General features: G+C 34.3%; 2 protein-coding genes and 1 long non-coding RNA gene across 10 annotated transcripts in view; 1 reads left to right on the top strand and 2 right to left on the bottom strand.

Annotated features, from left to right (window-relative positions):
* Positions 1 to 1,105: 1,105 nt before the first annotated feature.
* atpaf1 (ATP synthase mitochondrial F1 complex assembly factor 1) lies at positions 1,106 to 9,730 on the bottom strand. 2 transcript variants are annotated; one of them, NM_001017907.2, is given in 9 exon segments: positions 1,106 to 1,715; positions 1,794 to 1,901; positions 1,977 to 2,072; positions 5,124 to 5,171; positions 5,261 to 5,311; positions 5,414 to 5,476; positions 5,561 to 5,608; positions 6,951 to 7,059; positions 9,518 to 9,728. In NM_001017907.2, coding segments are annotated over 9 exon segments (909 nt in total). In that variant the 5' UTR covers positions 9,727 to 9,728; the 3' UTR covers positions 1,106 to 1,538.
* LOC141380099 (uncharacterized) lies at positions 5,428 to 13,596 on the top strand. Of its 4 annotated transcripts, none has more exons than XR_015521868.1 (3): positions 5,428 to 5,546; positions 9,495 to 9,757; positions 11,101 to 13,596. It is a non-coding gene; the product is annotated as an uncharacterized LOC141380099 (long non-coding RNA). The 4 variants fall into 4 exon arrangements; XR_015521867.1 differs by lacking the exon at positions 5,428 to 5,546 and adding an exon at positions 9,129 to 9,200; XR_015521865.1 differs by lacking the exon at positions 5,428 to 5,546 and adding an exon at positions 9,266 to 9,285.
* frem1b (Fras1 related extracellular matrix 1b) overlaps positions 10,936 to 13,905 on the bottom strand; it is a 73,808-nt gene continuing 70,838 nt past the window's right edge. For all 4 annotated transcript variants that reach the window (XR_015521226.1, NM_001137658.2, XM_087302892.1 and 1 more), the window contains 4 exons: positions 12,984 to 13,127; positions 12,787 to 12,902; positions 12,609 to 12,694; positions 10,936 to 11,296 (listed from right to left, as the gene is read on the bottom strand). Coding sequence is in view for 3 of the 4 variants with exons in the window: in NM_001137658.2 (NP_001131130.2) it covers positions 11,097 to 11,296; positions 12,609 to 12,694; positions 12,787 to 12,902; positions 12,984 to 13,127 (546 nt within the window). In the remaining variant the exon portion in view is untranslated. The remainder of the gene's footprint in view (positions 11,297 to 12,608; positions 12,695 to 12,786; positions 12,903 to 12,983; positions 13,128 to 13,905) is intronic.

Here is a 13,905-nt window from a genome sequence, read left to right as displayed (position 1 = left end):
TGTTATAATTTGTTGAAAGCATTATGTAAATAATATATATGTAATCAATATAACTCATCTCCAATACAGCAACAAACTTTGTACAGCATCGGATGAAATTCCCTCGCTGTAAATTCTTGCGGATTTTTTCTGCACATTTATCCTGAATGTTTACAAACTGGTTATTCGCCTATTAGACTTAACAAATTACTTTCACTGAAAATAACCCCCAAAACTCGAAACAAGTCTTTCTGAGGCAATGTTAAGGGAATATATATTTCTGAACAGTAAATAGGAAAAAAATATTTGAAGAAACAAAATGTAATTTAAAACCAATTGGGCCACAGATAACTGTGATATTAATATCATGTTAATATACAAGTAAGTATATTATATAAGTAAGACGTTATATTCGTAACAAATAAAAATAAAGCACAAAGTCAAACCTTTCCTGACACTACGCATATTGTTTGTCAAATAGCTTTATTATATGATATTCAACTAATAATTAATAATTCAGCTATAAATTAAATTTGCATAAATAGTTGTTATAGTTAGTATTGTACGTTTTGGCTAAATTAGCCTAAATGTAAAATACTTATGATAGATCTTATAAAGTGATGATGCCCTTCACCCAACCCAAAAACTTGAATGGGAGCCATTTAAATGAAATATTTTTATTTTTATTTTTAAATAATTAGTTAAACTTAAAAATGAAAGACCCAACCCCTCAGCCTAACCATCAGTGCGAAAATGTATGTAAACATACAAATTAAAGTGTATGTATTACAAATTAGCCATTGAAATAGCCTTTAGGGCAGCTGCACTTCAGATGTCCTGAGTTCGAATCTCCTCTCTCTGAACCTCACACCCAGTCTAACTACTGTCCTGTCACAATAAAGGCAAAAAATGCCAAAAATGAATCTTTAAAAAATAAAATAAAACAAATTAGGCACTAATTTGCCAAAAATTAAATAGTTGTAAAGTGTAATATTCTTGGTTTAAGCAATGCAGAAAAATCTAAACGCAGAAAGATTAATAATACCATTTAACCAGTATAATAGGGCTTGTCCTATTAAAACGTAAAATAGTATGCAAACGAATACAATACACACAATAAATAAAATTAATACAGTTAGCACATTTCTGTGCATTATTTCTTTAATAAAATTTGTAATTATTTCAATTACATTTTTTATTTATTATATTGTTTTTAGCAGAACTACATTTAGAATTCAGACACTTGTTAATAGCGACACCAGTGGCCATTTGTAGAACTGCAGGCAACAATGTATTGCAATGTCATTTTTAAGGTTTTTCAATTTTTTTTAAATAGTGATATTCATCAGGAGTCAAATGAGTAATAATACACAGAATCTGCATACACAGTAGCAGATAATCATGTTGCGCGAATGCTACGAGTCCGTATAACGCATATCTACTGAAACACATATTGTATTGTTTTTATATGCGGCAGCAGAGACTCACACCAGACTGTGTTTCTGTGCAATGGTGATGTTCCACATAAGAAAAAATTTATAATTAATGTCTTTTGATGATTACTTCGTAGTGACCGCTGGTCCAATTCCACTCTGTTCTAGTTCTGCGATCACAGCCATGTGTTTAAACTCCTCCGGTTTGTGGTTAAAGGTCTCGACCAATCGGAAAGTCTCAAGCCTCTGCGATCCATAAAACAGCTGCACCTGATTGGCCAAACACTGCGCCTGGTGGACCGTCTGAAAGAGGTTTACAATAACATTGAATCCATTGCTTTGTTTTTGCTTATTTATATTGTGTAAATTAATCCAACTTACCACAAATTTGCTGTCCATCTCAGCCGTCATCAAAACAATATCTTTGTCCTTCTGCAGGTCTGTGTAGTGGTACAAAATAAGCTGGCTGGGCGCATTTTCTCCCATAGTCTGAAATACGAAGCATTTTTAGCATTGGTGCAAGAAGATGATGTGCAATTTTAACAAAAGATTTAGAAATTATACCTGAACGTTGATTAAAGATGTGAAGTGCAGCTCATTACCAGCCCACTGGCCCACAAAAAACTCATAACCCTCATTCTGGGGTAGAGCGTACAGAAACTGCAATGGTTGACAAAACACATGATTAATACTGAAGCAAATCTAATGCTGAAATTTAGAATTATTTGATTCACTAAAAATAACTGACTCAAAGTGAACTGTGAAATGTTTGGTTCAATAAAATTAAACCAACTCCCAGTGATTCGTTTGGGAAATGGCCTACCATAATTGTGCTGACTCATTACAGTGATTTGTTCAGGATTTCATTGCATTTTTTTGATTCACTAAAAGAGCAAGCACTTTGAAGAGATTTGTTCAGTAATATAACCAAAATGGTAGTGAAACTTACCTAAAGTGATTCATTTGGAAGATTTGAAGTGCTGGATTTAATAAAATGAACGGACTCATTAAAGTGAACTATTTGGGAATCAGACTACACTGGTTGCACTGTATGATTCATTAAAAAGAACTGACTCCTTAGAGCACAGGTGTCAAACTCAGTTCCAAAAGGGCCGCAGCTCTGCACAGTTTAGTTCAACCCTAATTAAACACACCTGATCAAACTTATTGAGTCCTTCAGGCTTGTTTGAAACCTACAGGTAAGTGTTGAAGCAGGGTTGGAACTAAACTGTGCAGGGCTTCGGCCCTCCAGGAATTGAGTTTGACACCACTGCCTTAGATGGATTCGTTCAGCATTCTAGCTACTGTGACATTGGTCTTTTTAGGGATTCAAATAAAATGCAAGCACATTGAAGTGAAGTAATCTAACCAAAATGGTAGTGAAACTGACCTAAAGTGATTTATTTGGAAATTCTGAAGTGCGGCATTTCATTCCGCTGTGGCAAACTCTCAAATGAAAACTAAGGCGAAGAAAAATGAATGAATTTTGAAATATTTGATTCAATAAAATAAACGGACTCATTAAAGTGAACTGTTTGGAAATCAAACTACACTGGTTGCGCTGCATGATTCCTTAAAAAGAACTGACTCCTTATAGTGATTAGTTGAGGATTCTAGCTACTCTGACAGTGATTATGTTTGGGTCACTGAGTCGAAAAATAAACCTAAAGTGACTAATTTGGTAATTGAACTCGACTAGTTAATTATGAATCAATAAAATATACTAGTTCATAGGACTCTTTTTTTTGTATGCTATGTTAAAAATTATATTTTCACAAAAATTAACCCGCTCATGAGATCATTCAATCATTTGACGGAATCAATGAAAAGTGATTCTTTTGGGAATCTTAAGGCTGATTTATAATTCTGCGTCAAACGCCGTCGGCATCGCTGACGTGCACCTCTCAAAAAATGTAACTACACGTCGCAACAACGCGTAGCACAAACTCTGTGATTGGTCGACTTGGTAGCGCTGATGAGTATGGGTGGGACCGATAGCCGCGTGAATGGTGCGAGCCTGATGGAGCGATTGTTTACAAGTGTGGAGTCCCGTTAAGGAGCTCCAGGTGGAAAGTTTTGTTTTGTGTTTTCCTCATAGTTAAAGTTGTTGCACATCCGCTGGTTCCTGCCTCAAAATGAGCGAGTTTGAGCCATTGTACATCCCGGAAGTGTTCAGGAAAACAAAATATTAGCGAAGAAACTCGACACAGAGGAACATTTACTCCTCACTCCCAACTAGCGTTTCGGAAGTGTTAATGCAGACCAACAGAGACAGCGCACAGAAGTATAAATGCACAGCCACACGCGTTGCATGCGCCGTGGGTTACACCGGTCACTTGACGCAGAAGTATAAACCAGGCTTTACTGAGTTGGTTGTGTCGTTTTATTGATTCACTAAAATAGCAGACTTATTAAAGTGATTTGTTCAGTGATTTAACCAAAACAGTAGTGAAACTAACTGATTCATTTTGAAATTTTGAAGTGTTTGATAAAATAAAATGAACTGATTCCTTTAAGTCAGGGGTGTCAAAGTCAATTCCTGGAGGGCCGAAGCCCAGTTTAGTTCCAACCTTGCTCCAACACACTTACCTGTAGATTTCAAACAAGCCTGAAGGACACAATCAGTTTGATCAGGTGTGTTTAATTAGGGTTGGAACTAAACTGTGCAGAGCTGCGGCCCTTTTGGAACTGAGTTTGACACCTGTGCTTTAAGTGATTCATAAAAAAAAAAAACACACTCGTCAAAGTGAACTGTTTGGATATCAGGCCACACTGGTTGTGATACATGCTTGCTTTACAAAAAATACTTTTACAGCGATTTCTTCAGTGATTCTAGCGCTTCTGACAGTGCTTTTGTTTGATTCAAAGTGACAAAACCAACCCAAAGTGTTTAATTTGGGAATTGGATTACACGGGTCCTGCTGACTCATTAAAGTGAACTGGTCAGAAATTCTGAAATGTGCTTTGTGATGTTTGATTCAGTGAGTTGAAACCAACCCAAAGTGACTCATTTGGGAACTAAACTACACTGTGCTGTGTGTTTATGAATCACTAGAATCTACTGCTTTATAAGAATCGTTCATTTAAGCATCATGTGTCAGCAGCTTTGACGCACATTTTAATTTCACTAAAATGAACCTGCTCATTCATTCAAGAAATGAACTTCACTGGTTTGAACCGTACGATAGATTAAATAAAAAGCTGAGTTTTTGTGTGTGGGGGAGGGAGGGGGGGGTCAAATCATGTTGGTTGTGCTGTTTGTTTTATTCGTTAATAAGAGCAGACACATTAAAATGATTTGTTCAGCAATCAAACCAAAACGGTGAAGGAAACTGAAATCCACGTGATTCATTCTGAAATCATTAAAGTGATTCATTATCAACAAACCACTAAAAAGAAATGAAAGTGATTCATTTCAGAATCAAACTACACACTGATTGTTAAATTGTGAATCTAATGCCACTCATTGTTTTTCAATCACAAAAAAGACAGCTCATATCAGACATTATTTTGAGAAGATCATATTTTGTTTTGGGCTGTAAACGGTTAATAAGACAATAATTTTCAATAAATAAACAGAGCAATCCTCCTGTTAAAGCCCCTCCTGAAAGAATCTACTGCCCTCATGTGGCCTTTTTTTGTTTTGCAGGGGTTATGTGGAGCTGTACAGTAATGTACCTGCTAATAATATATAGCGGCGTTAATTCTTACCGTTGGACATGATTTTGCGCGACCAAAAATAACGTCAAATGTTGAACTCTATAACAGAGGAATATAATGTCATTATTAAGTCACATGTTTGGGATTTGATTGTTAATGTACCTTTAATAAACCATAAAACAACTTACTGGTATGACAGCGCTGATCGTGTCTTTCTTAGAGAAGTACTGCATCCAAAGCTATACGCATACACAGACACACAGGAAAAAAGGTTTATTGACACAAAATTAAGTATTATTATATTTTTTTCTGAATTTTTCTATTCATCAAGACTGTCTTACCTCTGTAATTTCAGCTCCAGATTTCTCCTGAACCATTTCAAGGTTGAGGATAGAGCCTAATGTCTACAAGGAAAAAAAGATGCAAATGATGGATAATAATTCTCAGATTGCCAGATTATTTCAAGTTAATAAGGTTTGAATTCTTACTTTGTCTTTAGTGAATCCTCCATCACCATCTTTACCACGTTTGTCCAACTACAAATGTAACAACATAACAATATTGTTTTCTTATATTTTCTATTTTTTTTCTCTTTTTAAATATTGTATTATCCTCTATTATTCTTAGAATTAGTTTTATATATTATACAATCATATATTCAACTTATTGAATTATTATTCGTGGCTTACTTTAGTCATAAAAACATAAAAAACACATGTTAAATGTAGAAATAATTTACAAGCAGACACTAAAATCCATCAAACCAAAACAAATCAAAACAATTCAACTTTAAATATTGCAATAATTATCAATATATATTGACAACATATTGTAAATATAATATATTCTGACAAAATATTTGTAGTATTTATAACAATAATTTGTGGTATAAAATATTCTATTCCAAACAATAATAATACAAATTATTAAATAGAATAGGTATATGCATGTTATTTTAACATAACACACTACAAACACATCATATTTGAAATAAGTTTCATTATTCTTTTAATATTTATATATACTGTGTGTGCATATACAGTGCTCAGCATACACAAGTACAGCCCTCGCAAATTTCTCTTTTAAATTCATATTTTTAATAGGAAGCTATACAATATTATTTTTGTGCATAAACATTAGATTAGTCTGTACTGAAGCCAAATCTGGAGCTTATCTAACAAAATAAAAAAGTAAAAACTAGCACACCCAAATTTATGTTATAAAAAAACATTTAATATAAAAAAAGAGGAAAAATCGAAGGCAAAACAAAATTATTTTTGTGAGTTTTTTTGTAGTAATTTTTTTTTGCAATATTTTACTTGAATTTAATTGTATTATCTTTCAATTTCTACATTTTTTTTGGTGACTAAATTTTTATTTTAATAAATAAATATGTTTAATAAATCTGTTTTGTTTAAATGCACCAAAATACATTGCGTATATTCACTAAGAAATGGATAAAATTATTCCCTTTCAAAATGGGGTGTACTCAATTTTGCTGAGCACTGTGTGTGTGTGTGTGTATTATTTTGCCTACAAACAAAAACCTCTGTGGCTATATAACTATATAATGACCATTATAATAGTCCATAGTTTAAACAAAAACAACTGATTTATATACAACCATTAAAACAAATATGGTTTATAAAAATATAATATATTAAACCTCTATTTAATCTCATAATATACAGTAATGTGTTCTATTAAACTAATTTAAAAATTCATGATTATTCTAAATAATCACCAAAACAAAGTCATGTAAACGCAAGTAATGTGAGTAATGTAAAAGCAGGCACCAAAATTAAATAAAACCTGACCACAAATTTAGAAATCAATTCAGAAATGGATGTAAAAGGAGCTCTAGGCTGTGCTCTTCACCTCTTTCTCCATGTATTTGACAAACTCTGCTTGTCTGGAGCGCCCGAGTGGCTCCGTCTTCAACTCAGTTCGCTTCTCCAGCCGGGATTCATATTCTTGAGGTTTTGAGCTGATATTACAGTAACACACACACACACACACACACACACACACACACACACACACACACACACACACACACACACACACACACACACACACACACACACACACAACCATTAATACTTGACAGTATCATAAGTGACCCTGGAACACTAAATTTATTACATTGTAAAGGGTAAAAAAAATTATTTTACAGTTTAAGTCTGAACTATTAGCCCCCCTTTGAGTTTTTTTTCCCTTTTGTAAATATTTCCCAAATGATGTTTAACATAGCAAGGAAGTTTTTTACAGTATGTTTGATAATATTTTTTCTTCTGGAGAAAGTCTTAATTGTTTTATTTCGGCAAGTATAAAAGCAGTTTATCATTTTTTAACAAACATTTTAAGGTCAAAATTATGAGCACCTTTAAGCTGTATATATTTTTTCGATAGTCTCTTGAAAACTATCGTTATACAGTAACTTGCCTAATTACCCTAACCTGCCTAGTTCACCTAATTAACCTAGTTAGGCCATTAAATGTCATTTTAAGCTGTATAGATGCGGCTTGAAAAATCATGCCATGTCATTATGGCAAAGATAAAATAAATCAGTTATTAGAGATGAGTTATTAAAATTATTATGTTTAAAAATATGATGAAAAAAATCTTCTCTCAGTTAAACAGAATTTAGGGGAAAAAACAATAATAATTCAAGGGGGTTAATAATTCCGACTTATATATATATATATATATATTTTTTTTTTTTTTCAAATTGTTTTAGTAGATGTTATAAATGTTCTTTTATACCAAAAAATCAATACATTTTTATGTAAAGATCATATTTCATGAATATTTTAAAAACATTTTCTACTCCAAATTGATCAAACCTTAATTTCTGGTTAGCATAAAGCATGGCTAAACACTTAATTAAACAACTTTAATGGTGACATCCTCAGTATTTCGTTTTTTTTAAACTACCAAACCATACATAAAATGAAAACCCATTTATTCAAATTTCAGGCATAAATTTCATTTATAAGTCCCAAGCTCAAAAGGTGGACACATGAATTGAGGTAAAGATGGTTTTATATTCATGCATTCCAACTTTTGCTTAATAATATAATTACACAAAATTATGCTTTGCAAATTCTAAATAGTGAAATTAAATTATCAGCAGACCTGTAGCCAGCCTGGTTAAAGGGGTGGTTCATTTTTCTTAAAAATTTAACCTTTTTGCAGTTATTCGCCTCATTTTCTATTCAATTATCAGATTTAAATTCTCCATTTAGTGATATTTTAAGCACTATTTTAGCTGAATTCAATTGTCAGATGGTCATCATGACCACACTTTTTGATGTACCAAAAATATTTACTAAACATTTAGAATAAAGAAATTTGACAAATATTTATTTTTAATATACAAATTTATTACATCATATAGGTAAAAAAAAGTTTTACATTTAAAACTGAGCCTATTTATTTGGCAAATAACCAATGGCCAGCACATTCAACTTTCCTCAGTCAGAATTTGGCTGTTTTTATAATACAAAATTCAAACATAATAAAAAAAATAATAATTTAGAGCTTCTCAATTTTTCTAGCATCTCTTTCTTTCAAGAATAAGGTTCAAGATTTAGAATAAAAGTTACTTGTCAAATATTTTCTCTATTTTAAAAAGAGTAAAGTAGTGAAAGATGACTGCTTATATCAGATGATTTCTTGCACAGCTGGATGAAAAATATTTGTTTGCATTGGCCAAAACTGAAGTCACACCAGGATTCGATGGGTTATTTTTTTCTATTTATTAATAAAGTCAAAATAGGACAAATGAGCTCATGTATGGGACAAATTCTGCACCTTTGCCAGTGAGGAGTAAATTTTCCAAACCACCCGAACCCCACCTGGCTACAGGCATGAGCAGTCGATGACTATCAAAGTTAAACACAGTTTACAGTTAAATAAATAGCGCTAATGTTGTTTTCAAGTCATATTTACATGGGATTTAAGATCCGGTAAATAACCAAAGTACCTGGGTAAACAATACAGGGAGGAAGCATATCAGAAGTTATCACTGAACGAATGTGCGAATATAAAACCAACGTTACGTTACCTCAATCACCTATGGCTGTTTTCTATACCAGGGTGCCATAGACTGTAAAATGAAATGAGGTAAAGTTGGTTTTATATTCGCACATTTGTTCAGTAACATGTGACAGGCTTCTTGTCTTGTTTACCATGACACTTTAAATATTCGGTCTGAAATTTCATGTAAATAATACCACATTAGCACTATTTATCTGACTGAACGATGTTTTACTTCGACAGTCGTCGGCTGCTAATATGATTTTACGATTAGAATTCAGAATATAAAAGTATATTATTAGTGAGAAAGTCTGAATGCGTGATTATAAACCCAACTTCACCTCGGTCTGTAAAAGGTCTCATATTAAACATGTCTTACAGGTCAGCATTCGACAGCCACTGACCTCCGCAGTTTCCTGATCTTCTCCTCGTATTTGCTGTAATATGGATTTTCCTCCAGCTCGGGCTCTTTCTTCATCGAGAAGGCCCTGAAGTGAGACGGCACAAGTCCGGGGATCAGCGGGCGGATTCCGTGGTTTCTGACCGCCAACATCCCGCGGTACAAACACGACATTTGCACCATGGCGGCCGCCATCTTTTCCCCGTCCCACATCTGTGAGGGTCCGGGCGGAGCCAAGTTAAATGTAAGCGCAAATGGTTCCTACATGTTTTTTTTTCATGGTCGTTTATGACAGGGATTGTTTTATGATGTTCACAATGCTTAATTTATATGTTTAAATAATAGGTACATTATTTAGATGTATATAGTACATTATTTATATAATTCATACATTCATTTTTTTCCGGCTTTGTCCTTTTATTATTCTGGGGTCACCACAGCACAATGAACCGCCAACTTATCCAGCATATGTTTTATGCAGCGGAAAACCTTCCAACCCATCTCTGAGAAACATCCATACACATTCATTCACACACACACACACACCAATTTAGCTTACCCAATTCACCTATTACCAGAGGAAGAAACCAAAGCACTCTGAGGAAACTCAAGCGAACATGGGGAGAACATGCAAACTCCACACAGAAAAGCCAACTGACCCAGCTGAGGCTTTTTTTAATGAAATTTTATATAGAAAAGAAGAAATGTATGGGTGTATGGGTGTTTCCCAGTGATGGGTTGCAGCTGGAAGGGCATCCGCTGCGTAAAACATGTGCTGGATAAGTTAGCGGTTCATTCCGCTGTGGCGACCCCAGATTAATAAAGGGACTAAGCCGAAAAGAAAATGAATGAATGAAAAATAAACATAATATATTATTATTATGGCTACTATTAGTAATAATAAAAATTAACATTGTAATAATACTGATAATATAATTTTATATTATTTTTATTATCTCTATTAAACAATATATAACATTATATTATAATAAAAAAGCAAGTATAGGAAAAATTATTTTTTGCTACCTTAAAAATCTGATTTGTGGAATTATTATTGTATTATTTATTTTATTTATTATATTTCCTAATACTAATGGTCTATAACTAATAATTAATAATAGTTGAGACATTTTTTGTTATATATTTAGAATTAGTATAATATAATATAAAAAATAATGTTACATTATAATATGTATAGGCCTAATAATAATCATTATCATCATTAGATTATTATTATTTCTAAATATAGGAAAACTATGAGATAAATTATAAATACTACTGTTATTATTATGATTATACATGTGTATATATAATAAATTAAGATATATATGTTTATGTACATATACATACACTTGGTAGATATCTTTAAAATGATTAATAATAATAAAATAACACCAAATAAACAGCGCCACAAAAGTTACCTTTTTGTATTATCAATTTTGTTTGCCATTTATTGATTGTAAATATATTAATAACACCAGAAAGAATGTCACCGTAAGCTGAAATACAATTATTCAGCTCTGCAAGAATGTATTAGTAACATTATAATAATAAAAAGAGCGCTATAAATAATTCAATCTGTTTTAGCTGATTTGTGCAGGTGCTGAACAAACGTATCTGTGTTCGGATCCATCAATGCAACCTTTAGGAATCCACATCTTCTGGCTCTGAGCTAAAACACAAACAGAGCGAGTTTGATCCTCTTCATCTTTCCTGAGTCTGGAGAACGACAGCACTTTCCCATCCGTCCATATCCATCCGTGCTCCGGACCACCTACCAGTCCTAAAAGCAACCATAAAAACATTCGGTTACACTTTATTTTAAGGCTACGTCGCCTTTTAACTATTCATGTAACTACTATTATACATGTAATAGTATACGTTTAAGGGCAGCACAGTGGCACAATGGGTAACACAATCGCCTCGCAGCAAGAAGGTCACTGGTTTGAGCCCTGGCATGGTCAGTTGGCATTTCTGTGTGGAGTTTGCATGTTCTCCTTGTGTTCGAGTGGGTTTCCTCTGGATGCTCCGGTTCCCCCCCCCAACTCTAAAGACATGCGGTACAGGTGTATTGGGTAAGCTAAAATTGTCCGTAGTGTATGTGTGTGAATAAGTGTGTGTGGAAGTTTCCCAGTAATGGCTTGAAGCTGGAAGGGCATCCGCTGTGTAAAACATATGCTGGATAAGCTGGACTAAGCCAAAAATAAAATGAATAAAAGAATTAATGAATATTATATGTTTAATTATTTGGTTTCTGTTGCAATGTTGACATTTTGGGGGAACCTATGCTGTTTCTGACGATCTGAATGATATGATGCCTACTTCCAGCAGGATAACACGCCATGTGTTATGATCACCAGAAGTTCTGCACATGCAGGCTACTGGAGAACACGCCCTGTCATTCTACCAAACTACAAACCCCATCATGGCCTGCAGTCACACGCCTGTTTCAGTGCACCTCCTGATTACACACATAGCTGAAGCTGATTAGGACTGACTACTTGGACTATATATATACACCACACACTCTGATATCTGTGCTGAGTCTTGTTTACCTGTATTGAGCATTAGTGGTGGGCAAAGCCTTATAAAACACTGAAACAGTCAAAGCAAATTTGTTGGAGCTTCAAAACTTTTTGAAACCCGTCTCAACAGACACCTAGTGGTCATTTTTATGTATTGCTCTAGAACAGCAATGAAACAGTTAAGCGAGTTTAGGGTATTAAACTTCACGTTCTACAGTTTAGGTTTCTAGTGATTTAATGAAGTGGTGAGAGTTCCTGACTAGCATGTTCTGACCCTTGTTTGCCACCTGCCATGATCTTTTGCCTGTTTAGATTACCCTTTGAATTATCTACAGGCAACTGTCTATTCCTGTTTTGAACCTTGTCTGTCTGACCATTCTCAAATAAAAGCTAAATTTGGATCCTCACCTCTGTTGCCACCTTAAATCATAGTGAAAATCACAAATACTACACTCAAATGTCTCCACAGTCACCAGATCAGGCAGTTTTGAAGGCAAAAGTCAGTGTAGCCTTATACCAGCAAGGTGTATCTAATAAAGTGGCCAGTAAAACCACATGTACTTTGCTTACCAATCCAAAATGGCTGCTTCCCAGCAAACTTCCAGATCCACTTCATATCATTCTTTGAGTGGATACCTGTCAATTGGCCTTCAAGCCTAGATTTTGGAGTCACAAAATGATAGTTATTAGCAGATAAGGCAGTTGTATGAAGCATGGTAGCATACACGACTTAATATATGTAACATACAGTGTGCAGGCATGTTGTGCGCTACTCCAGCTAGCGGTACCAGGCCCCAAAATATAGCAGTTCCTCCGGTAGTGAGTCCAACCATTTGGACAATCGATGCTAACAGATGTCTGAGACTTTAAACAGAGCAGGAAAGATTTACTGAATGTACATAACCAAGAGAAGCTCATCAACAGAACTGTTGCATGTTGTCATACTTTGTGTTGTTGAATGTCAGAGGCGGAGTCACGCTGAGGGGTTTCTGCTGAATCTCCAGGCCAGCTCCAGATGGGAGTGATCTCCAGTTCAGAGTGAACACGAGGAGCCGCTTCCTGCTGGCTCACCGGGATCACACCGTGAAACTGAAGGACAGATAAAACCAGAGACGGGTGACATATCTTGAGTCCAGCACATTAATATGTATAATAGAGGGAAAATACATCCATGTAGAATAAACTAATTATTATTCATTCATTTTCTTTTCTCTTAGTCCCTTTAATAATCTGGGGTCGCCACAGCAGAATGAACCGCCAACTTATCCAGTATATGTTTTACGCAGTGGATGCCCCATCCAGCCACAACCCAACAATGGGAAACACCCATACACTCTTGCATTCACATAAACTCACTAAGACCAATTTAGCTTATTCAATTCACCTATAGCGCATGTCTTTGGACTGTGGGGGAAACCGGAGAAGCCCGAGGAAACCCATGCGATCACGAGGAGAATATGCAAACTCCACACAGAAATACCAACTGAACCAGCTAAGGCTCGAACCAGTGACCTTCTTGCAGTGAGGCGATTGTGCTACCCACTACGACCCTCAAAAATAGTTATTACGGAAAAAAAAAAATACATTTACACAAAGTAAAAATATTGTTTAATAAAGTGACACTTTTAGTTTAGAAAACTTAGTAGAAAACTTTAAACCTTAGATCAAAGTATAATCTTGTTTTGGATCAACCTAAAAATTACTGTAATTTGTTACAGCTAAACTCATAAATTACCTTCAAATTATAGTTTTGACTGTTGAAAACTAAAAATGTATTTAATATCGATCAAATAAAAAGCACTAAACACTACAACCAAAAAAAAAAGAATAAAAGAAGTAAAAACAAAGAATGACATTTAATGAAACT

This window comes from Danio rerio, chromosome 22 (assembly GCF_052040795.2).
Source record: "Danio rerio strain M-AB ecotype USA chromosome 22, GRCz13ab, whole genome shotgun sequence".
Lineage (NCBI taxonomy): Eukaryota > Metazoa > Chordata > Actinopteri > Cypriniformes > Danionidae > Danio > Danio rerio.
The sequence above is the reverse complement of the archived record's forward strand: the minus strand, read 5'-3'. Positions and strand labels throughout refer to the sequence as shown.

Bases quoted from the DNA above. Each gene is read 5' to 3' on its own strand.
- atpaf1 (XM_087302722.1), bottom strand. The intron at 5,172-5,260 runs GTAAGTTGTTTT...CCTCTGTTATAG, and splicing joins CGATCAGCGCTGTCATACCA to AGTTCAACATTTGACGTTAT. The intron at 1,902-1,976 runs GTATAATTTCTA...TTCGTATTTCAG, and splicing joins CATCTTTAATCAACGTTCAG to ACTATGGGAGAAAATGCGCC.